At 47.1% G+C, this 25,476-nt stretch overlaps 1 protein-coding gene across 4 annotated transcripts in view; it reads left to right on the forward strand.

The window, feature by feature from the left end:
* LOC149317740 (1-phosphatidylinositol 4,5-bisphosphate phosphodiesterase gamma-1-like) overlaps window positions 1-25,476 on the forward strand; it is a 100,834-nt gene that overhangs the window by 60,098 nt on the left and 15,260 nt on the right. For all 4 annotated transcript variants that reach the window (XM_089518126.1, XM_089518127.1, XM_089518128.1 and 1 more), the window contains exons 11-24: window positions 1,019-1,137; window positions 2,170-2,255; window positions 3,251-3,371; window positions 5,139-5,307; window positions 6,647-6,766; window positions 8,621-8,728; window positions 16,229-16,416; window positions 17,105-17,305; window positions 17,643-17,762; window positions 19,301-19,484; window positions 20,697-20,774; window positions 21,877-21,980; window positions 22,996-23,092; window positions 24,588-24,654. In XM_089518126.1, the coding sequence (XP_089374252.1) occupies window positions 1,019-1,137; window positions 2,170-2,255; window positions 3,251-3,371; window positions 5,139-5,307; window positions 6,647-6,766; window positions 8,621-8,728; window positions 16,229-16,416; window positions 17,105-17,305; window positions 17,643-17,762; window positions 19,301-19,484; window positions 20,697-20,774; window positions 21,877-21,980; window positions 22,996-23,092; window positions 24,588-24,654 (1,762 nt within the window). The remainder of the gene's footprint in view (window positions 1-1,018; window positions 1,138-2,169; window positions 2,256-3,250; window positions 3,372-5,138; window positions 5,308-6,646; window positions 6,767-8,620; window positions 8,729-16,228; window positions 16,417-17,104; window positions 17,306-17,642; window positions 17,763-19,300; window positions 19,485-20,696; window positions 20,775-21,876; window positions 21,981-22,995; window positions 23,093-24,587; window positions 24,655-25,476) is intronic.

The following is a 25,476-nucleotide window of genomic DNA, read 5'->3' on the forward strand; positions in this document are numbered from 1 at the left end:
TCAGTGTAGGCAACCACTGCATTTTGCTTTTTGTGTTGTGGCAATCCTTTTTTCAAAAATGAGCATAAAAAGAAACCCACTGAGTCAAGCCAGGATGGGATCCGTCTCGTCCAAAGCTTTCCATTCTTCTCCAGGAAAGCAATAAGAAATGGCTTTCGCCCACCGTCTTTGTCCCCTGTCAATTGGCATTCAGAGGCACGCTGCCTCTGAAAATGGAAGTGCTACATGGCCATCAGGAAGTCCACCATTTCTCCAATCTCCCGTTTTTAAAAGCCACATTTTGGCATTTGACTGCAGGTGGTATTTCGAACACTTGGCCAATCCCACACAATTCCCAGCTGAGTTGGCAGCTGAGCAGGTATCACTTGTGTGGGAGGCTGCTTTGTGTCTACAATTGGATTTGATATGTTTTTACTTGTGGCTTGTTGTGTGTTGTATTTTTATCGTTCTTATGTTTGTTGTTACCCACCTCGATCCAATACAGGGGGAGGCAGGATACAAATAATTATTGTTATTATTATTATTACATTTGGCCATCCTCTTTGTTCACCTGCCAGAGAGATTTCTCTTCCCATTTCCCCACCTTGCCCTAGTTCCCCCAGTTTCCTAAATGCGTGTCAGGAATTGCAAATGCATCTGTCCTGCCATAATATATTTGGAAGTTGATGTTATGGGTTATATAGTAGAAAAGGCTCTTGGAGAGACATGGTGATGTCAGACAAGGCAAGCATGAGCCAAGCCTTTTCAGGGCCATTTCTTTGAAGGGTTTCTGGCTCTTAACAAGTTAGAAAGGGCAGTATGGGAAAATGGGGTTGTTAATTATAACAAATAAGAATTAAGCCCACCATATTTAAATTATACATAATTTGAAATGATGTATAGTTTACTTAAATAATCGTAATGTTTGCTGGTTAGTTCTGACAATGAATATCACTGGACTGGATCTCTAGCTTTTTCTGTTAGGTTTTCTGAGTTTTAACTACTGAAACCTGGATTTTGGGTCTTCTCTCATCCACAGTTTCTGACGTTCCTGTTCTCCAGGGAAAACATGGTCATGGACTCCAAGTATGAGCAGGTGGCGCCCGAGGAAATGAATTACCCCTTGTCTTACTACTGGATCTCATCTTCTCATAACACGTAAGCCGGGTTTTTAAAAATATTTTTATTTTCTAAATATAAAATACAAACACTTCTGTTCGGTTAATACACACTTACAACCATAAATTTTCTCATTATAATTCTACTACAATCTTATATTACTTAATCTAAATATTACAACTCTTATAATGTCCTCAGCAATATAATATTTACACTATATCTATATAAACCTCCACAGTTTTCTTGGCAATAAATCCTGTCACTACTGATTATACATTCTTTGTCTTTGTTTTCCCCAATCAAAATATTTATCAAGATTTCCTAGGCACAATTCTTCATTTTTATTACTATTTGTTTTTTTTAGTTTTATCATAATATTTCTCTTTCTTATTTCTCTGACTTACTTTCTCCTTGCCATCGCTTTCTGCAAAATTCTGTTATCGGAAACCCTTCTTCTTCTATTTTCTCTATATCCTTATGACTTAACTACGAAGTTAACTGTTCATTTCTTGCACATCCAATACTTTCAATAACCAGTCATCTAGCGTTGGGAGTTCTGCTTTTTTCCAGAGTTGTGCTTTCATTATGTTAGCGGAGGTCAGAACACGTAAGCGTTTTCCTTGGACTTTTGGATTCTGTGGACTGTGGCAACAGGAGTGGCTTGTGTTATGTTAAGCAGGACTGTGTTGAGTTTTCTCATCATTTCAAGATTTTTGAAGCTCTCCACAGCTCCACATGTGGGACTCTTGCACAGGCTGCGTGCGCCACAGAGTCAGTCAGACAACCAGTCATTTCCCCCATGACTGGAGCGCATCTACACTGCAGGAAGAATGCTCTGCATTCTCTGAAGATGGCAGCCACAGATGCCGGCAAAACATCAGGAATAAACTCTTCTAGAACATGGCCACATAGCCCGAAAAAAAACCCAAAACCTATGGATGCCGGCCATGAAAGCCTTCGACTTCATGCATTAGGGGCTTGTTTTGGTTTGGTTTTTTATAGTAAGCCTCTCAGGAAACTGTCCCACACCCAAAGCTCCACACATGTCTTTCCCTTTCTTCCTCTTAACAGTTATCTCACCGGAGACCAGTTTTCCAGCGAATCCTCTCTAGAAGCCTACGCTCGCTGCCTCCGGATGGGCTGCCGCTGCATTGAATGTGAGTCTGTCCTTTGGCTTCCTGAGTCCCCTTTCTTTTCTGATACATAAAAGGGATTTTTCATACAATGCCAGGGCCATTCTGTGCAGTGTCCTTTTTTTTAAACTGTGTAGCCCAGGTTTCAATTTAAGCCACTGCTCAGGGCTTAAAAAAAAACTCCGTAAGGCCAGTGGAGTATAATCACGAGGGAAGGCTTCTCCTGAGCATGTTCAGAGTTCTTTTCCATCACCAGTGAATAATGACAGCTAGCTCCCTCATATCTGAGATCTGAGAACAGAGCTTCCCATGGGCTTTGGGTGAACCTTTCTGCTTTGCTCTCTGCAGAAAAATAACAGCAGATGGTTTACTTGTGTGAATGTCTCTCTGTAGCAAATGAGTTGAGCAATTCATACATCTCTGTACTGGACAGCAACTCAAATCAAGAATGCTTATAACAGTATCATTTTTAGGCAGTTAATCAAAGAAATACTTCACTTCATTTACATAAAATCAGCATGTGACTGTAAACAATAGTAATGTGTGTGTAAAAGTTTTAGATGATAATAAATAAATAAACAAATAAATAAATGATATAAGCCTTAAACTGAAGTAAAAGCACCTCAAAAAAGAAAGCCATGGCCCTGAGTTTGCAAGACTTGAGCAGGGCTCTTAATAACTACCGTAGATATTAGGGGGCTTCCCATTGATACAATTGCCGTAAATCAGAGCCAACTTGTTGGCATATAACAACAACAAATGCTAGCATTTCTAGCAGGCACCGTTTAAGAAGAGGCATTCCCTCATACACAATAAGAAGTGGGTGCCTCTTGCCATCTGTAATATTCAAATCAAATTGTATAACATTATTTATTTATTTTTTAAATCTTCTCATTGATGTATTAGTAACTTTTTTTGGGTCACTCAAAGATTTTGGAATCAGTTGTTCTTTTTTAAAAATCATGTTCCTCTTCATTGTAAAACAGTGAAATGCTGTACTTCAACCTCTCTCCCCACAGTGGATTGCTGGGACGGTCCGGATGACCTGCCAATCATCTACCATGGCCACACACTCACATCCAAGATCAAATTCTTGGATGTGCTGCATACCATCAAGGAGCATGCCTTCACCACCTCCGAGTAAGTGTTGCCACTTCAGTTAGTCTTTACAAAATGCCTTCCTCCCCACTCCCCAGCCATGCCAAGGTGTACCTCCTCTGCTTTTTTGTGAGTGGAACATTTGGTGTCTCTTCCCAAGCACTGTGTGTGAGAACATGCCTGTGCAAAACTGCTTACCTGAGCCATATGGAAATTGTTCTGTGTTGTGTGGAATCAGTGATGAATCTCAAAAGGGTGTTTTCCATCAGTTTCAAACAACATCCAGACAGAAGATATCTGTCCTAAAGCCGAAATGCTCAAAAAGAGGGTGGCTCCAAGACACCAATACTTTCTGTCCATGCTGTATCCCAACTAGCTCCTGCTCTGAGTATTGCATGTGGACATACAAAACTTTTTGATAGTGCATCAGTCCACAGGACAGTAAGCACCTTGGGGCAGAAGGGTTTTCTCTTGTAAAGCAAGCGTGGGCAACAGTGGTGGTTGCAGTGCCTGTATTTTGCCCAAGACAATCTGTGGACTACATAGCTTGACAAAAACACAAAAAGCAAAACAGAAGTGGTTGGAAGTCCACTTCTGTTTTTTAAAATTGGTATTTTTAAATGCCAAACAATGCAGAGGGAAGGGCTTGCAACCTATTTCAAAAGTCAATTGGCATTCTTAGAAGTTTCCAGTCATAGCCAACATAATGGTAGTGATTTGAGTGTTGGACTAGGACTGCAAGAGACCAGGATTCAAATCCCCCCTTTCCCAACCCCAGCCGCTGGGTGACCTTGGGCAAATCATACTCTCTCAGCCCAAGAGGAAGAGAAGTCTTACCAAGAAAACTGTACGATAGAGTTGCCATAAGTCAGAATTGGCTTGAGGCACATAACATGAGAGCCAACCAACATGGTATAGCAGTTCAGTGTTGGACTAGATCTTTGGGGCCATGTTCCTGCATTGCCAGCACAGTGTAAGGGTTTTGCAAGCAAGACTCTCTACTTGCCACTCGCAGGACTCATGGTTTTGCTGCAGTAGCCTTCCTGAGTGGCCATTCTGTGGTTATTGAAGAAGGAGACTACAGATGCATCTGACTATACCCCATAGTCAGACATAGACTTATGGCATCTTCCACCAAGATTTGCATGGGGAGGTGTCAGTGGGAGGTGTCATTGGTCTGCATCAGGCTATGGGGTAAAGCCAGACACTTGTTCAGTGCCCCACACTCTCCACTAGCTGAGGAATGGCTGCTGCAGCAAAAAGGAGACTTGGGGGGAGATTTGGTTGTTGTGGAGGGCAGAATACCAATCTCCACAATACACACACACACACACGCAAATGTAAGGTGAACTTATACTATATCTGCATTTGCCTCTAACAGAATGCTAGCCAAAGAGACCATAGTTTAAATCTCTGCTCAGTCATGGAAACTCACCTTGCCAATTTATGCGCTCTCAGCTTAAGAGGAAGGCAAAGGCAAAATTCCTCTGAAGATACTTTGCCAAGAAAACCCTAGGATAGGGTCATTATCAGTTGGAGTTGGCTTGATGGCCCACAGCAAGAATGGCAACAACAAAGCAGCATTCAAGAGAAGCAGTTCACCTCTACGTGTTTCTGACAGAAAAAATGTACTCAAGGATTGTGGAGTACACACACTTGGAGACCAAGTGCAACCCCAAGGCCTGTCCCTGCTGTAAAGTGGCACAGCAGTGGATGATGCTCTACTGACCCATCTATCACCCAATAACTCCAACACACATGAGTCTCCAGCATGCCTGGATGTGATTCCCTGATGTTTCCCACCTCTAGGTTTCCTATCATTCTCTCTATTGAGGACCACTGCAGCATCGTCCAACAGAGGAACATGGCATCCCATTTCAAGAAGGTCTTTGGAGACATGCTGCTTACCAAGCCAGTAGACATCAACGCTGACCAGCTGCCTTCCCCTGCCCAGCTCAAGAAGAAGATACTCATTAAGGTAGGGGAACATTCTGGCTTCTGTCTCAGAATCATCCTGTGCTCTCCCTCCCTCATCCCCCATTGGTTGCCCCACCCTCCAATTGCATTATTACCCACACTAAATAAAATTACCCAGCATGCAACCCACACCCCCTTTGCCTCTCTCCCATTTCCCCTCCTATTCTGACTTATTACCCTTGCTTCCACTACCCACTCCCTTTTTGGAGAGGTACGTGAAATATATTATACATGTCAGCATACCAGCTCCTATTAATGTCTGATGGCCTGTTATTGACACACACCCTTCGTATTCCCAAGAAAATGTAGTTCTGGTGTCTAAAAATTATGTGTTAGGTAGTTCTTTTAAAATTCAGACAATTCATTGCCCCCTTGAAAGCGAAGCCACCAGCTCCCACTGCCTGGCCCCAAAAAGAGAACAGCAGACATACTGAGTGCACCTCCTTGCAGAGAGACTGCACAGTTGGAGAGGCATGTTTTAAACTGCTCTTGTTTGCTAGCAGGGGAACATGGAGGAGAGAGTCAAGAAATGACTGCAGTGTATGGGCAGAGTGCTGTAGAGGAGTAGTACACTGGACTCTTCAGATCTGCGAGGGTTCGGTTCTGGGATACCCAATCAGTGTCAAAAAATGTGGATGATCACGCCTCATATTATTAAATGGTGTCATTAAGAATGCACACTCTTCAGTGTGTCCACATTCACATCACCACCATTTAATAATACAAGGCATGATGATCCCCAGGCAATTGAATTAGCAGATCCAAAGCATGTGGAGCTGAAGGGCCCACTGTACTTATAGAATAGAGTTGGAAGGGACCATCAGGTCCAACTCAGTGCTCAGAGCTGGGTTTGGAGAGAGCAGGGGGTTGGACTCCTTGAAGTACCTGCTTCTTACGCCACATTGGGATTGGAAGTGGACCAGAAACAATTAAAAGCAGAAGGCCTGTTTATATAAAAAGGTCCTCGTCTGCTGGGAAAAAGAGAACAGAAATGGAGGCAGGGAAGTAGGATTCAGGGAGAGCCAGGAAGCGAGTGCAATGGGGGCAGCAGCCCCAGTTGCATGCTTGGAAAACTTGCCGTAACGGCTGCTTTGAAAGCACTATATTTTTAAAAAACTGAGGCAATTGCTGCAAGAGCAGGGCTTGTATGGTAAAGGCCTTGCTTAAACCAAAAGACAGGTATCCTCATGAATGCTAGGACAGAAGGCTTCTGTCCCAGCTGGTCCTTCTAACCCTTGCCAGTTCCCCACATTTGATTTAGGGAGTAGCAACACAAGAAGTTATTTTGGGGTGGAACACTCTGCCGCTTCCCTTCAAGTGACCCTCTTTTCCATCCTCAGCACAAGAAGCTGGTTGAAGGGAACCTTTATGAAGAAGTCACCATGGCCAGCTACTCCGAGAACGACATCAGCAACTCCATCAAGAACGGCATCCTTTACCTTGAGGACCCCATCGACCATGTGAGGCTCTCGCTCTGTCCCTGTGGAATCTAAGCATTAGACCAGGGAGGGCGGAGTGTGACCCCAGAGACACATGTGGGCCACTGGGCCGCTTCCGAAGCCCTTGACCCCACCTCACACTCCAGGGGCCATCTCCCCCCCCCCCCCCCCAAATTTTAACAGGGCAATTGCCTTTCCTGAATGCCTCCAGGGAAGGCAAGTCACTTTTCAAATAGGCCCCCCTTCCTCCATTGTCTAAAATTTTTTTAAAATACCTGTTTTTCAAAAGAAGAGGTGGACTTCCAGTTGCTTCTCTTTTTGGTTTATTTGGTTTGGGACATTTTTAGCAGTTGATTCAGAAGGTCCTAGGAGCTGAAACTTTGCCCCTGAATCCCCCACAGTTGCCCACCCCTGAATTAGAAGGGTGGGAGGTTGTCCTACGCTGCCAGTATTCTTCAGTAGACACAGAACTTAGGAGAATTAATTCTTGGACTGCGGTTCTCAGCCTTGGGAGATGTAAGTCCCCCAAAAAAGTTGCATTTCCATTTCCATGCAGACAGACACAAACACACTCACACAAACCCCTGGTTTTGTTTTGTTCTTTTTTTACATCACCAAGGAGATGAACTGAAACTGAGATGGTGGCAAAACATGGATAGGAGCTTTTGGTAGTAGCCAAAGGCCTTTTGCCTCTTGCCCTGGAGGCCATATCCCACTGTTTGTAGAGAGATCTTGTAGCACCTTTGAGACTAACGGAAAAAAAAGAAATTGGCAGCATGAGCTTTCCTAGACTTCAGTCTACTTCCTCAGATGCATTTGGTCTACGAAAGCTCATTCTGTCAATTTCTCTCTTTCCATTAGTCTCAAAGGTGCTACAAGATCTCTCTATGTACTGATTCTACAGAGTAACACGGTTGTATCTTTGAATATCCCACTATTGTCAGCCTTTGGAAACACCACCTCCCCAGTCTCCCATGGCAGACTCAGTCTAATACCTTTCTGTTGGGGTGGAGATTGGGGGAGGAGGCCGCCAGAATTTGCTTTCATCTAGGTGTGATCACAGAACTCTGAGGCCAAGCTGGGACCTTGGTTAGATAGACATTTGGGGTACCCAGCTGCCTAAACTGTGGATTCCCATCCTATCCGCTCCTCCTTGATGAGACAGTGGTAGTGGCCTTGGGCTAGGAATGGAGTCCAAGTGGGAGGGAGCAAGAGGTAGACAAATGGGGCAAGGGGGGCACAGCTTGCTTGCCCATGAGTGTCCAACTCCCTGCTTCAGACATGCTGAAATCTGGCAGTATTGGGAAAGAGGAGAAGCTGGGCAAAGAAAAGCAAGTCGGAGAAGCTGTTTCTCTTTTCTTACCTAATGATTGGGTTTAGGGCAGGCCTGGGGAAAGTGTGCCTGTGGATTACATGTGAACTCATTTGTTTGTCACACAACCTGAAGACGAGGGCAAATTTTCTTTAAAAAGTGTTGAATGTTTATTTTGGAAAGTTGACTTCTGGCTCCTGGATATTTCCTGGCATAAAATGGCCCAGAAAGGACCAAAATGTACTAAAACTGCTTTGCCCCAACAGATCCTGGGAACATCCAGGGACATGAAAAATGAATTGTGTATGTGTGTGCGCGCATGTACTGGGTGGTGCAGCCCTTTGAGATCTCCCTAAACCCCGAGACATCTCCATTTTTTATTTAGAGATTAGCATCATGAGAAATTGTTTTGTGATGGAATTCTGGGATTCTGTATATAAATGTATTATGTTTTTAGCTATTTGCATCCTCTTGCAGTCCAACACATACCTTGCCTTGTTCCTCACACACCACACCTGTCCCTTCCACCTTCCATTATTTTGACACATGTTTCCCCTTGACAGACCTGGAGCCCACACTATTTTGTCCTGACAAGCAACAAGATCTATTACTCTGAGGAGACGTCCCGCTACCAATCCAACGAGGATGAGGAAGAGACGGAACCAAAAGAGGTGCATGTTGTTGTTGCTGCTGCTGTTGTTATGGGATGGGAGACACATGGAGAGGGAGGAGAGCTTTGCTTTGGAAAGGATTTTGAGGTTCTGGGAGATGATGGAGGAAGCCATCCACATTTTTTCCCAGCTTGGGAAGCAGTAAAGTTGATAATATAAATATTCTGTACAATCACCAGCTAACTGTAACAAAAAACAAGGCTTGTTTCCCGTGATGATTGAATGCATTGTGGGCGTTGAAAAGGTACTTTTAAAAAAACTTTGTACATAGGGAATCTGAATGACAAATATTTGAAATTTTTATGACACCAGAGCTCTCTGACAGAGAAGGCTAAATATCTCACAAAACTACAACTCCTAGAATTCCATAGCTGTGGCAGTTAAAGCAGTGTCAAACTGCATTAATTCTGCAGTGCAGATGCAACCTAAGTAGCAGTCTGAGTTTCCAAAGTACTTAGCATGCTTAGTCAAAGGCTTTCATGGCTGGCATCCATAGTTTTTTGTGGGCTTTTCGGGCTATGTAGCCATGTTCTAGCAGAGTTTCTATCTGACGTTTCGCCAGCATCTGTGGCTGGCATCTTCAGAGAATGCTTTGCCTGGAAAAAGTTGGGTGTATATATACTGTGTGAGCCTGGGAATGCAGGAGTGATTTGCATGTGTCTTGTTCTGTGCTGATGGCTGTCATGGCCAGCCAAGATCAGCTCTCGGAGGATGAGGAGGAGGATGAGCCTCCTCCAGAGCAAGGGCTGATTGAGGCAACGCCAGGTGCTGTTCCTGCCCTGCCAGGTCCCAGCTGTGATCCTCCAGCCCCAGAGGAGGAGATTCAACCAGGTCCTAGTGCCGAAGAGAGGCCTTCTTTGGTACCACTGCCTAGTGGGGACTCTGGGGACGAAGCTTGCATGCAGGTGCCTTCTTTCAAAGAGAGAAGAGCCGAGAGTGCTTGCAGGCGCAGATCACAGAGAATTGCCGAGAGGCAATTAGCCAACCAGCCTCAGGTGGCACGAGGGAGAGTTTCCCTTACTTAAGTGGGAGAGAGACTAATGCTGGTTGCTAGAGTTTATTGCATGATCTCTCGGCGTGATTGCTGCTAGCACTAGCTCCTAGTGTTTGGATTCTTTGTTACCTTGACCTTGGACCGGACTTCGTTAACTCTTGGCTGTTTGACCTTGGACTGTTTGATCAACGTTGTTTCTCGGTATCCTGACTTCGGCTTGACTCTCGGAACGTTTGGACTTCTGGAATACTGAACTCGGCTTGTTTTCTCGGACTGCTCTCAGACTGATTCCTTGCAAGGTCTGCTTTACTTTCACTTCCACTGTGCTAAGGCTCTGTTATCAGCTACTGTCAAGTGTCTGCTGGCAGCATTCCCGGACAGAATAAACTCTAGCCTTAATCCAGCTGATAACAGAATGGCAGACCCAGTGTTAATTAAGGAGCTCCTACAGCAAAATCAACATTTGGCTTCTGAAATAGCTGTGTTAACACAGACGCTGGAAAACCTTCAGAAGCAAGCTCTTCAGTCTTCCCAGCCACCAGTCAGGACAAAATGCCTTACTGTCTTGCCTGAAAAATTTGCAGGAGACCGGACTTTATTGGACAGCTTTTTGGCAAGCTGTAAGCTGCATTTCAGAGTAAGAGAGGCTGACTTCCCTACAGACTCACATAAGGTAGCTTTTATTATCAGCTTGCTGTCGGGGCCTGCGAGCAAATGGGCTACCCCTTACCTCAACCAAGATAGCCCTATTCTAAGCAGCTTGCAGGACTTCTTGAAGGAACTCCAAGATACTTGGGGAGACCCAGTCAAGGCAGAGACTGCAGAGCATCAACTTTTGAACCTGCAGCAGGGCCAGGGCTCGGTGGCCGACTACTCGGTGGCTTTTCGCCTCCTAGCACAGGATGTTACCTGGAATGATAGTGCTTTGCGAGCAGTATTTCATCATGGTTTGGCCCCTGACATCTTGGACGAACTGGCCCGCTCCGAGCCTCCTGAAACCTTGTCGGCACTGATAACCCAGGCCATCCGCATGGACTATCGGCTTGCTGCTCGCCGACAGGTCCGACAGGCTGGCTCTCCACTCCTTCCGTCGCCCACACCATTGACCCCTGGTGCAGTTTCGGAGGCTGCTTCTTCCAGGCCAGTAGCGGAGCCGATGCAGCTGGGAGGAGTGCGGCCTCGGCTCACTGGAACCGAGAAGGAACGGCGGAGGAGAGAGGGCCTCTGTTTCTATTGTGGACTGTTGGGACATTTTGCCACAGTTTGCCCTGCCAAGGGCTGCCAAGTTCACCATCTAAGGGCGTCTTTGGAACCAGCCTCCTCCACTTCGGCATCGCGGAGGGACCCCTTACTGGTGGCTGCCACCCTGCGACTCCAGTCCATGGAACTTTTGCCAGTAGGGGCCATGCTGGATTCAGGGGCCTCCAGCTGCTTCATGGACTTGGCATTTGCTCGTCAGCATGGGATCCCCATGGAAGCGCTGCTGGAGCCCCGGCCGGTGGAGACCATCGACGGACGGCTTCTCCGATCGGGCCCTGTGACCCACCAGACACCAGTGCTTCACTTGGAGATCCAGGGCCATGTTGAAGAGCTTCGTTTTCTGTTGGCAGCGGTCCCTCACTTCCCGCTGGTGTTGGGCATGTCGTGGCTCTCGCGGCATGACCCACATATTTCCTGGTCCCGGCGGGAGGTGCTCTTTGGTTCCGAGTACTGTCAGGAGCACTGCTGGCCGGAGCGGATCCCAGCGGCAGTGGTGGCTGAGGCTCAGGACGGTAAGGTGACACTGCCAGAGAAGTACCAGGACTTCGCGGACGTCTTCGATAAGAAGGAGGCGGACCGGCTTCCCCCACACCGGCCCTATGACTGTGCCATTGATCTGGTGCCGGGAGCCCCTATTCCGGCGGGGCGTCTCTATTCTCTCTCGGAGCCTGAGCTGGCGGCTCTGAGGGATTTTTTAGAGAAAAACCTGCAGCGGGGCTTCATCCGTCCCTCCAAGTCTCCTGCGGGTGCCCCGGTCCTATTTGTCCGGAAAAAGTGTGGGGAGCTGCGTCTCTGCAATGACTACCGGGCCTTGAATAGAATCACCGTCCGTAACCGCTACCCCCTGCCGTTGATTCCAGAGTTGTTGGAGAGACTCCGCCATGCCAAGGTCTTCACCAAGCTGGATCTTCGCGGGGCCTACAACTTGGTGAGGATCCGCGCAGGGGATGAGTGGAAAACGGCCTTCCAGACTCGGTATGGGCATTATGAGTACATGGTGATGCCCTTTGGTCTCTGTAACGCTCCCGCCGTGTTCCAGCACTTTGTAAATGATGTGTTCAGGGACTATTTGGATCGTTTTGTCATCATTTACCTGGATGATTTTTTGATTTATTCACCAAGCCAGGCAGCCCATGACGCCCATGTGCGGGCTGTACTCCAGCGCCTGAGGGAACATCGCCTATATGCCAAGCTCGAGAAGTGCGCCTTTGACCTTCAGGAGGTAGACTTTTTGGGTTACCGGGTCTCGGCGAAGGGAGTGGCCATGGACCAATCCAAGGTCGAGTCGGTGTTGTCCTGGCAGCCCCCTCGCAACAGGAAGGATGTGCAGCGGTTCCTGGGGTTCGCAAACTTTTACCGGAAGTTTATTGCGGACTATGCGGCCCTCACCAGCCCCATCTCCCAACTGCTACGGGGGAAGGGCCGGTTCCAGTGGACGGCGGCGGCGCAAACATCCTTTGAGGCCCTGAAGGCACAGTTCACATCGGCCCCGATCCTGCAGCACCCGGATCCGCGCACGCCCTTTGTTGTGGAGGCAGATGCCTCGGACATGGCCATCGGGGCTGTACTGCTTCAGCCCACGGGGTCCCAAGGACATCTGCTGCCTTGTGCCTTCTACTCCCGGCAGCTCTCTCCTCCGGAGCTGAATTACACCATTTGGGAGAAGGAGTTGTTGGCAATCAAGGCAGCCTTCGAGACCTGGCGGCATCTGCTGGAGGGGGCAGCGCACCCAGTGGTGGTCCACACTGACCACAGGAATTTGGAGCACCTGCAGACGGCCAGGAAGCTATCTCAGCGGCAACAGCGCTGGTCATCTTTTTTCGCCCGCTTCCGCTTTCAGCTCCAGTACATTCCCCAGTCCCGGAACCGGCAGGCAGACGCGCTTTCCCGCAAGCCGGAGTACGCCACAAACCCAGAGAGGGAGTTGCAGTCCACCATTCTTCGGCCGGAGAATTTTGCTGCGGCACCGAGGGAGGCCGCATTGGTGGACCAGATTCGGGAACTCCAGGGCCAGGATCCGTTGGTGGCACGGCACTCGGAGGAAGGGGACGCCTCACCCTTTGCCATGCGGGACGGTCTGCTTTACCACCGGGGCCGCCTGTATGTGCCGGCAGGGCCATGTCGGGAAGCGGTCTTGCGTCTGTGCCATGACTCCAAGCCGGCGGGACACTTCGGTTTCTGTAAGACTCTGCACCTCCTCACCCGAGAGTTTTGGTGGCCTCGAGTTCGGGCGGAGGTGGCCAAATATGTGGACACATGCTCAGTGTGCCATCGGGCGAAGGACCATCCGGGTCGGCCGGCGGGATTGTTGATGCCGCTGCCGACGCCGTCGGGCCCCTGGAAGATGGTGTCCATGGACTTTATCACAGATCTGCCCCTCTCTGCTGGCTGCACCACCATTTGGGTGGTGGTGGACCTCTTTTCAAAGATGGCGCACTTTGTGCCGTGCGCTGGTCTGCCCACTGCGAAAGAGACGGCCCGGCTGTTTGTACAGCATGTATTCAGGCTCCATGGACTGCCCGAAGGGGTAATTTCGGACCGCGGCAGCCAGTTCACCGCCCGGTTCTGGACCAGCTTGCTCCGGCTCCTAGACGTCACGCCTCATCTGTCCTCGGCACATCATCCAGAGTCTGATGGTCAGACAGAGAGGACCAACGGGACCCTGGAGCAGTACCTCCGTTGCTATGCCAGTTACCGCCAGGACAATTGGGTCGAGTTGCTCCCGCTTGCTGAGTTCGCATATAACAACTCGGTCCATGCTTCGACTCAGCAGACGCCTTTCTTCGCCACAGGGGGCTTCCATCCACGAGGGTTTCCAGCGGTGGTTCCAGTCTCCGAGGTCCCTGCGGCGGATCAGTGGCTCCAGGAGCTCAAGGCGGCGCAGTCCTTGCTGCAAGAGCAGCTCGAGGTGGCGAAGGAGGCTTATAAGAGAGGAGCGGATCGGCACCGCCAGGAGGGTCCTCCTTTGCAGGTGGGGGACTCGGTCTGGCTCTCAACGCGGCACCTGCCCCTGCAGCGGCCCTGCCGGAAGTTGGACGCCCGGTTTGTGGGGCCATACAAGATAGTGGCCCAGGTGAATCCGGTGGCATTTCGGCTCCAACTTCCCCGGACTTGGCGGATTCATCCGGTGTTCCATCGCTCCCTGCTGCTCCCAGCCTCCGATGTTCGGCCTGACGCTGGTAGGACGCCACCGCCTGATCCAGTCTTGGTGGATGGGGAGCAAGAGTTTGAGGTGGCCCAGATCCTGGACTCTCGTCGACGTCGGGGACGCCTCCAGTACCTGGTCGACTGGGTCGGCTACGGGCCAGAGGAGCGTTCTTGGGAGAACGCCTCGGACGTTCATGCTCCACGGCTCGTTCGGGCTTTCCACCGCCGCTGCTCCGACAGACCTCGTCCTCCACAGTTGGAGGGAGAGCATTATGGGAGGGGGAATGATGTCATGGCCAGCCAAGATCAGCTCTCGGAGGATGAGGAGGAGGATGAGCCTCCTCCAGAGCAAGGGCTGATTGAGGCAACGCCAGGTGCTGTTCCTGCCCTGCCAGGTCCCAGCTGTGATCCTCCAGCCCCAGAGGAGGAGATTCAACCAGGTCCTAGTGCCGAAGAGAGGCCTTCTTTGGTACCACTGCCTAGTGGGGACTCTGGGGACGAAGCTTGCATGCAGGTGCCTTCTTTCAAAGAGAGAAGAGCCGAGAGTGCTTGCAGGCGCAGATCACAGAGAATTGCCGAGAGGCAATTAGCCAACCAGCCTCAGGTGGCACGAGGGAGAGTTTCCCTTACTTAAGTGGGAGAGAGACTAATGCTGGTTGCTAGAGTTTATTGCATGATCTCTCGGCGTGATTGCTGCTAGCACTAGCTCCTAGTGTTTGGATTCTTTGTTACCTTGACCTTGGACCGGACTTCGTTAACTCTTGGCTGTTTGACCTTGGACTGTTTGATCAACGTTGTTTCTCGGTATCCTGACTTCGGCTTGACTCTCGGAACGTTTGGACTTCTGGAATACTGAACTCGGCTTGTTTTCTCGGACTGCTCTCAGACTGATTCCTTGCAAGGTCTGCTTTACTTTCACTTCCACTGTGCTAAGGCTCTGTTATCAGCTACTGTCAAGTGTCTGCTGGCAGCATTCCCGGACAATGGCTGGCCTCAGGCTGGGAGGCTAATGCAAAGGAGGATTAATGTCTGCTAATTGGTGATCAGTTATCTGCTGGGAAAGCCCCTGACTCTGAATGGTTTCCCATTTGCATTTGCTGAGTCCTTACTTTGCTACACCCAATTTTTCCAGGCAAAGCATTGCCTGAAGATGCCAGCCACAGATGCTGGCAAAACGTCAGAAAGAAACTCTGCTAGAACATGGCCACATAGCCCGAAAAATCCACAAAAACTATTTAGCATGCTTATTTACAGTCTTCATATCTGGCATTTCCACCCATTGGTTTGTGATTATTCATCTCAGTTATCATTACAACAACCCTGCAAAGCAGGCTAATGTTATTACAGTGGACCCTTATTATAGGGTTTGGTTCCAAGATCCTCCATGGATAACAGAATCTGTAGATGCTCAAGTCCCATTAAATATAATGACATAGCAAAATGGTGTCCCTTATAAAAATGGAAAATCAAGGTTTGATATTGGAAATTTATACTTTTTTTTAACATTTTCAAATTGTGGATGCTTGAATCCGTGTATTAAAAAATCCATGTATAAGAAGGGCTGACTGTATTATCAACTTTGCAGATGAAGAGAAGGGAATAAAGGTCTTGAGATAATGACTCTCCAAAGACCAACTGGCAAACCTATAGCAAGGGTGAGATTTGATCTTGAGACTTTCTGGTGCATAGTCGCTCATTGCAGCAAGCAGGAAGGCTCAGGGAAGCATTTGGTTGCAGCCTCAAAGCTGGACATGAAATAATCACAGCAGCACTGAGACCCCTGGAAGACCCCAGTGGATCTCAACACCGATATCATCATTTTGCGTCTGGCTGTGGGGACGTAGCTTCTCCAAGCCAGCCTGCTCTTTATGACATACGGATGGTTCTCTGGGGTGGCTTCAGGGGATTTTAAGTACCGTACATCAGAAGTTGAGTATATAGCTCAGTGTAGAATAGGTCTACATGTGGATATGTTACACTGAGAGGATGTTGGAATGGAATCAACAACTGTCCTTCTTTCTCTCTTTTTCACACTTTAACGCATTGCATGTTCTTTCCCTCTCCTGGTGTGTGTGTGGTTGTTTTTTTTTTTTTTTTAGGAATTGAACAACAACGAACTGCACTTCAGTGAGAAATGGTTCCACGGCAAACTGGGTGGAGGCCGTGATGGGCGTCAGATTGCAGAGAAGCTGCTGCATGAGTATTGCACGGAGACCGGGGGCAAGGACGGCACTTTCCTCGTACGGGAGAGTGAGACCTTTGTGGGCGACTACACCCTCTCTTTCTGGTAGGCTGTGGGCAAGGAAGGCATGCTGAAACTCTACGCTATCAGAAACCCCAGGGCTCCCTTAGTTCATCCAAACTTGATTAGATCCATTGAATCAATTAGTTTCACAGAAGTGTTGACTCCATGGGTTCACTCTAGGTGGGACTACTGATAGAATTCTGGCCAGAGTGCCGGGGTGGGAATCATGTGGGCCCCCAGATGTTATCAAACTGCAGTTTTACTTTCTGCAGTAGGAGCAAAGCACTCTTAGGAGCTGCAGAAATGGATGTTGTTTGTCCCTGCTGTGTACCGATGACTGGTAATCATTTTCTCAAAGCCACTGGAAAATATAAGCCAACACATTTCACAAAGGGTACAAGCAACAGTTTGCATGTTGTGATGGATTGCAAGACTGCAGCCTTTTTAAAAAAGCAGTCTTGGTGCAATCCAGGGCCTAGACAAGAAACTGTTGTAGTTCCAGAATAGCTGCCTGGGCAATAAGCATAGTTCCTTGTGCCTTTCCTGACTTGCAAAGGAGGGTTCCAGTGCCCACTGATTTTTCCCAGCTTCTAACGTGTTTGGATCCCAAACTTGGGCCCTAGGTTTAGCCTATACTTGAGTTGTGTGTTTTTGTTTGGTTGACTGGCTTTGGTTAAAGTCAAAGATTTGTTTTTGTCCCAACTGTCTTTCCTGTGGCCTTCCTTTGCAGGCGTTCTGGTCGCGTTCAGCACTGCCGCATCCACTCTCGGCAAGAAGCCGGAGCCACCAAGTTCTATCTGACAGACAACCTAGTCTTTGACAGTCTCTACAACCTCATCTGCCACTACCGGGAGGTGCCACTGCGCTGCAATGAGTTCGAGATGCGACTGACAGACCCTGTGCCCCAGCCCAACGCCCACGAGAGCAAGGAGTGAGAAATCCCAGTCCTCCTCCTTTCCTTCCACTCTCTTGCCCTCTTTTCTTCCCCTGGAGATGTAAACTTCCCAACTTCGGCAGTAACTGGTGTGCTGGAACCTGGTGAAGTGTGTGCCTTGTATGTGAACGGTTCAGCAAACAGGGTTGAGGCCACTATAGGTCTTAGGAACAGATGTTTAATAATTCACTGGTTAGAGCAGTGATTCCCAAACTTTGGACTTCTTCAGCTCCCAGAAGTCCCAGCCAGCATGGTCAATAGTCAGGAATTCTGGGCATTGAAGTCCAAAGCATTTGGAGAGTCTCAAGCTAACCCAATCTTCTCTCCCCACCAGGTGGTACCATGCTAACCTGACCCGCCTGCAGGCTGAGCACATGCTAATGCGTGTGCCCCGGGATGGAGCCTTCCTGGTGCGGAAGCGCAGCGAGCCTAACTCTTACGCCATCTCTTTTCGGTGAGTCTCTGCATTCTTATGGGCTCAGAGGAGAAAATGGTCTCTAAGCATTCCAATACCAGCAACTTCCAGTCCCCACACAGAGAGGTCTGATGTGTCCCTCTCCTCTCATCACCTCTCTGATCAAAATCACCCTCCCACAAACTTTTTATGTTTCTTGTTACAAATTGCCCTCAGAATAGTGAAAATACAGCATAAAAATTGTCTGTCTTATCTGAAATGCTTGGGACCATATTTTCCATTTCAGGTTTTTTGGGGATTTTGGAATTTGTATTTGCATATGCATACATAATAAGATATCTTGGAAATGGGATCCAAGTCTAAACACAAAATTGATTTATGTTTCATATACAGTTGGCCCTCTGTATTGCTGGAGGTTCGGTTCTGGGCCCCCTGCAGATAGCAAATATCATGGGACCTGAAGTCACATTAGTGTCAGTGGACGCTGATGTGTGTGTGCCCACGTCAGCACAAATGCATTCACACGCCACAATTGACAATAATGAGGCAGGGCCATCCACAGATGGTTAGCCTGCTGGTACTTGAGGGCTGACTGTATGCCTTATGCACATAGCCTGAAGGTAATTTTGAACCAAATCGTTTAAATAATTTTGTGCATGAAACAAAGTTTGTATATATTGAACCATCAGAAAACAAAGGTGTCACTAGCTCAGCCACCCATGAAAAAAGTGACATAGATAAATGCAGGAAAGCCTTATAATAGCCTATACCGCTTGTTGCTCCAGTAGCAAACAGGAGAGGGGTGTGTGAAGCAAATGTTTGATTGGAGCAGTGTATGTCAACAGTTTTAATAAGAATCTGAAAGCCTTATTGCATTACAAAAGTAACCTGAGACACAGCAATAGAGAAGAAGCTTTCTGCTTACCTCTCCATATGATATCGTAGCACTTCTGTTCTCCTTCTAGAGGGAGACAGTCATAAAAGTGTGCTTTTCGCCAAACAGATTTTTCCAGCTCAACAAAAGGCAAGCTTTTATGACTCTTGGGAAATAATATAGAAGTGCTTCGAGTGTGCATAGAGAGGTAAGCAGAAAGCCACTTTTCTATCACCCTGGTGGCACAAAGGTTAAATGCTTGTACTGCGGCCACTCAACTCACAAACCACAAGGTTGTGAGTTCAATACCAGCCAGGGGCTCAGGGTTAACTCAGCCTGGCATCCTTCTGAAGTGACTAAACTGAGTACCCAGCTTGATGGGAGCAATGAGCTTACATACTGTAAACCACTTAGGGAGTGCTTAAGTGCACTGGTAAGCAGTATAGAAATGAAGATGCCAGCCACAGATGCTGGCGAAACGTCAGGTAGAAAATCTTCTAGAACATGGCCACATAGCCCGAAAAACCCACAAAAAGTATAGAAATGTACTTGCTGTTGCTATGTTGCTATCACAGCTTACTTTTGTAATGCGATAAATCTTTTCATTTAAACCTGCTGCTTCTCGCCTGAGCATTGGTGGTTTAGGATCCGTTTTAATGGGGTGTTGTTGTTTTTTCCTGGGCTGCGTGTTGGCTGCATGCAGGGCAGAAGGCAAGATTAAGCACTGCCGCATTCAGCAAGAGGGACGGCTTTTCATGTTGGGCAGCTCAGCAGAATTTGAGAGTCTCCTGGACCTGGTCAGCTACTATGAGAAACATCCCTTGTACCGGAAGATGAAGCTGCGTTATCCCATCAATGAGGAGACACTTGAGAAGATGGGCACGGCGGTGAGTCAGTGTTGTTTTACAGCCAGGATGTTGTTTGCTGCTTCTTCTTGTCTTCCTCCCAAAACCTGGGAAAGTTCAGGAGGAATAAAGCAAAGTACCCTGAGGCTGAGACTATTGCTGCCAGAGCACAACTGCTGGAATCAGTCTCTGGTTGCTGCCAAACATTCTGGTAGGAACATACCTCCCCATGTCCTCTGTTCTGAAAGGGTGAGAGTGAGAAATACAACAGATAAAAAGAGCAATTTCAATAAACATATTTGTGCACAAACTTGCAACAATGGAAAGTCAGTGAGTACATCCACACTGCAGTGCACTCCCACCTTAAATGCTATGGCTAAATGCTAGGGAAGCTTAGACTTTGTTAAGGAAGGATCTAAAATTCATTATTGCTCTTCTGTTCTTTTTCTAAACCAAAGTACTAGTGCTCTCTAGGAGCAAACTACAAGTCTCAGGATGGAATCAAGAATGTTAAAATTGGGTCAGAGCAGTATAACTGTGCAGTGTGGATACATCCAGTGTCTTGGGCTGTTGAAGGGCAGATTATATTAATGCACACACCAATGTCTGGATCATGCTCCTCTGAAGCAAAGGAAAGATCCCTTGCTCCACAGAAATGAAATGTAAACAGTTATATTCAGAGCTTGGAAATATTGTTTTTTACTGCAGTTCCTGGAATCCTTCAGTCAGACTAGGAGAATCCCTAAATTGGCTGCAGGATTCTGGGAGTTGTAGTCCAAAAAAGTGACTTTTCCAAATTCTGTGTTCTCTCACTTTCTGACCTGGTGAATTTGGCCTCTCCAGCCTTTGATGCCTCCCTCCCTAATTGTAAAGCCCTTAAGGCAGGAACCTGACCTTTTCTTAGATCCCTCTTTAAAGTATCATGCACAGGACAAAAAGTGAAGGGGGGCCAGTGCAGCTAAGGGCAGAGGCAGCCAGCTGGGCTGCAGCAAGAGGGAAGGCAGAGCTGCTTTCAGTCTCCATCTGGCAGCTGGTGCACAGCCTGGCAAAATCATGGCATAGCCAGCATTGGATACCATCTTCCTCAACCTTAAAAAAATATTCTGACACTGTGACATTCCCCAATTATCTGTGGTAAGTCGCAAGAGGATTCTAGCCTTAGATTAGACTCAGTATACGCTATTACCACTGAATACATTCACTCTTATTTCAAGCATCAGAAGATGCTGTTAACAGGCCTCCATTTCTTTGCAGGAATTAGACTATGGAGCTTTGTATGAGGTGCGCACCCCTCACTTTTATGTGGAGGCCAACAAGATGCCCATGGCCAGGGTAAGTGAGCGGGACCTAAATGATGCTGTGTCTCCTGTATTATTTATGTTTATTCTTTTAAAATTGCATATCCCACCTCTATGTTGTGTTTGAAAAGAAATTATGGAAACTTCAAGGGAGCAGATAAAATCAGCTACACTGAAAAAAGCTGTTTCCCCTCTTTTCCGGATGAAGAGACAGGAGACATTATTTCCAGCAGCCTCTGCAGCTGCAGCACCTTCACTGTCTACCTGGACATTTCTCTTTTTAACAAGGGGTAAGCCAGTATGGTATAGTGGTTTGAGCATTGGACTATAACCCTGGAGAACAGGGTTTGATTCCCCACTTGGCCATGGAAACCCACTGGGTGAGTCACATTCTCTCAGCCCCAGAAAAATCCGCCAAAGGGTCTCCATAAGTTGGAAATAACGTGAAGGCACATGGCAACAACAAAGCCTATACCCTATTCTTGCCAATACTCTGCTCCCCGTGGCTCCTGTGAGATACAGGTATCCCTCAGTTAATGTGTTGATGTGTTCCTGCACATTACCGCTTCAACAGAAAACTTGGTACCAGAAGCAATAATAACATGGAAAGAACAGCCAATGCTGTTAAAAAAGCTTCCTGCATGGCAGGTTGGACTGGATGGCCCTTCAGGTCTCTTCTAACTCTAGGATTCTGTGATTCTACTATTCTGTGTCCCATATTGTGACTGTCATGCTGTTTGTGATCTCCGTGTTCTCCTTCCTCCCATTAGCCAGTCCTTCAGAAAATAAGCATCCTAAAGCAGAAGAAATTAAGCAGAGCAAGCAAGATTTGGCAAGCTTAGTCTGTACAAAAAAGATATGAGGGAATCCTGTAGTACCTTGGACACTAATTTAAGAAAAAGGCATTATAGCATAAGCTTTCATGGACTGGAAACTTTTATTTCTCAGTTAGTCTCCAAAGTGCTACCTGATTCCTTTATATCATTTTTACTGAAACAGACTAACACATCTGTGTCATTTATCTAAACAAAAGTTGGTTTTTTCCCCAGTGCATAGACTGTGGTTCCCTTAACACTTAATTTTAACAGTGTTATTTCTAGCACAAACCTTATGGCAATGTCTCCTTTTCTTTGTAGTGTACAGTGAAGGCCTTGTATGACTACAAAGCGCAGCGGGAAGATGAGCTGTCCTTCTGCAAACAAGCCATTATTCATAATGTTGACAAGCAGGATGGAGGATGGTGAGTCTTCCTGAATTTTGAGGAAGGCAGTCTCAGGAAGCCATCCTTAAGTAGGAGCTAAGGTAGTCAGACTTGGCTCTTCTGTGGTATCGGTACCTATGTGCACTTGCCATGTGGATATGTGCACTTACACAGAAAGCAGCATAATATGTCAAGTGGCTCTTGTATGTTTCAGTACTGGAGTCAGGAAAGCAGGATGACCCGATAAGGTTATTTGTTTGTGGATGGCAATCTATATCCTCACCCCACCCCTGCTATATTTCTTAATGCAGGCTCACACCCCACTGGACCGGGGATAGAATTTGATCTGTGATGTCATTCAAGAGGCCCTTTCTCAGTGGTGCTATTGCAGCATTTAATGGAAAGCATTAAAACAAGAACAAGAAGCAGTGAAAGGAATGGGAACTAGAAACATGAATCCGTTAATATACATTGCAAGGGACTTCAGTGAAATCCATGTTATGGAAAGATTTTGGCTATAAGGTGGACTGTTGCTGGATAAGAGAGCACAGCCTTCCCCAACTGGGTAGTGATTCTGGAACTAGTAGTACAGCTTATCTGGAGGGCACCATGGTGATACAGAATGTGTGGAACCATGATTTTAAGTTCTCTTCCAGAAAATTGCAGAAAATACAATGTCTCACCTGCACCAGAGGGCTTGAGGGTTGAAGTAATTTATCCACATTGGCAAAGGGAAGATGGAGTTGTGCCCACCCTTCTATCTGGAAGTACTGCAGACTTATGCAACTCAGGGAGAGATGGGGATGCTTCCATAAGAAAGTCTAGGAGACCTCCTTAGAGAAGCCAGCAAAAGGCCTCACTCTGTGTAACTGGTCCGAGTCACCAATAGGATTACAATCCATCTCTGTGCATGTGTTGCTGATAAGATACGCTGTTTTTAACAGCTCCTTTCCTGTTCTCCTATCCCAGCTGTTCCCTGCCATTGCATGCAGTGTTGACTCCCCTAATGCTCCCCAAGTCAGTCTGCTTGCCTTGTTGCTGTTACCACTTCCAGGTGGCGCGGAGACTACGGGGGCAAGAAGCAGCTTTGGTTCCCTGCCAACTATGTTGAGGAGATCATGAACATTTCCGTGGCAGAGCAGGATGAAGCTGTGAGTTTAAATCCTTATCCACACACACACATATATCAGACGCTGGTGTTGTAGGTGGGACCAGCAGGAACACAAACAAAAATGTATTCTGCTCTGGATTTTACTTGGAAAAATGTTGGGTTAATATTGGCTACAGTAGTTTAACTTTAAACTGTTGGGTTTTTTAAAAAAATACAGCTTAAGCGCTATTCTTTCCACTTGTGCAGTTGCTCTGAATTATCTGATAGACCAAAGTCATTCTCACAGAAATTTCGTTCCTTGATTTTCTTGAGAGGCTTCTCCTCCAAGAGGGAAAGAATGTGTGCAGAATAATGTCTGCATCAAATGGATATCTGGTGCTGGAACTTGTCTCTTTATTGGAGCTGGCATGTGGGCTGAGTTTAGGGTGCTGTGCCTTTGTTAGTCTGCATTACCTTCTGAAATGTTCCATACTTTGGAAGGATGCTCACTCTTGTCAAGTGTATATTATAAATCTATGTGGTATAAATCTACACTCATGTAATCACATGATGGTTGGGCAGAGTCTGGTGGACTCCTTCTTTGGAAGTTTTTAACTGGAGGGCTGGATGGCCATCTGTCAGGAGTGCTTTGATTAGTGTTCCTGCATGGCAGAAGGGGGCTGGTTGGATGACCCTTGTGGTCTCTTCCAACTCTTATGATTCTACAATTCTTTTGTGAAATCTCCGTTGCACTGGAGAGAGTGTGTGAATGGCACATAAACATGGGCTGTTCTTTCCCAGGCAGGGAATGCTAATTGGATTGGCAACATTCTGAGAGCCAGCATGATGTAGTTGTTTGAGCATTGAACTGTGACTCTGGAGACCAGAGTTCAAATCCCCATTTGGCCACAGAAACCCACTGGGTGCTCTTGGGCAAGTCTCACTCTCTCAGCCTCAGAGGAAGGCAAAGACAAACCCACTCTGAAGAAATCTTGCAGAGAAAACCCCATGGTACTTTCGCCTTGAGATTGCTACCAGTTGGGAACGACTTGAAGGCACACAACAACAAGGAAATGCTGTGTATGAGCAGATGTCTGTTGCCCTGGTGCACTGTTCACATGTCCATGCGCCAGTGGTGCCGGCTTCTGCTGTGGACAAATGGCTTCCGTTGGATGCAAAGTTTGGTGGAAGGTATTGCTGGAGGGGAGGGGATGCAGTTTGACACCATTTGAAATACTAAAGCTCCATCCTGTGGGATACTGGGATTTGTAGTTTTTCAAGATCTTTAGCCTTTTCTACTCAAGTGTTCTGGTCCCTCACAAGACTTCAGGTCCCGGGAGTCTGTAGGATGGAGCCGTAGTGATTGGGGTGGTGTGAAGCAGCATTGTTTCTGCAGTGCAGATGCACCCTAGGAGCATCTGCATACCACATTGGTGTTACAACTCTTACTTAAGTATATGAATTTTTCTTGCAAAGTGTTTTGCTGGTTAACTCCCATCATTCTAGTTTTCCTCTTAACAATCTCTACTCTGTCCTTTTCTCTATCTCTCTTTCAGTCTGTAGAGAACAGCCCCCTGGGCAACTTCCTGAAAGGGTTCATTGATGTCCCGTCCTGCCATGTGGGTGAGTGTCCACAGAAGATACCACTGGAGTTAGCTCTACCTGTTTACCTTCTGGGAGGGGAGGGCAACACCTGAATCCCTAAAGACCAAGGTCAAGACCCTACATAGCCTTAGGGAAATATAAATGTCCACCAACGGAGTTACTCTACATTAGCACTGCAATATTTCCATACTAAATATCACCGTAGCACAGTTTATGAGAAACAATGAATGTACATAGCTCTCACTTCATTACATAATGTGCAGTGCAGAGAGGCATGTGGAGTGTGCAAACTCTTAAGAGTATTATTGCATCTCTGTGGTGGTTTTGCATGTAGCACTATACGGCCACCACCATCAGCTGGATGCATCTGTTCTTCATTGTCGCAAAAAATTAGTGTATATGTGGTAGCACAACTTACACCTGTGTATGATTCTGACTGATATATCCTGGGAAACACAAACAAAATCAGCCTAAATCCATTTGTTAGTTCCTTGTGGAGTAGACCCCCTGAATCAATGGCATGCATATAAATGCTGACTAAGCAAGTTTGCATTGATTCAGTGGCTCCATTCTGGTTGCAGTGAATAATGAGATTTAGGTCATCATACCCTCTGAAGAAATATTGCCACTCTTGCTAGCTTCACTTTAGGGCCTCCATAAGTGAGAAATGACTCCAAAGCACACAACAACAGCTTGTCATGCAAGCTATAACTAGTATGCCACCTGCCATAATCCCTTCTGCATGGTATACCACTTGCTAAAATTCCCTCTTCTACTGCACCAAATCCCACAGTGGAGTCATAGCATGTATAATTGTGCCTAAATGCCCTGTCAGAACCC

The sequence above is a fragment of the Sceloporus occidentalis genome, unplaced genomic scaffold, assembly GCF_023333645.1.
Source record: "Sceloporus occidentalis isolate IW3139 unplaced genomic scaffold, rSceOcc1.0.p SCAF_3, whole genome shotgun sequence".
Taxonomy (NCBI): domain Eukaryota; kingdom Metazoa; phylum Chordata; class Lepidosauria; order Squamata; family Phrynosomatidae; genus Sceloporus; species Sceloporus occidentalis.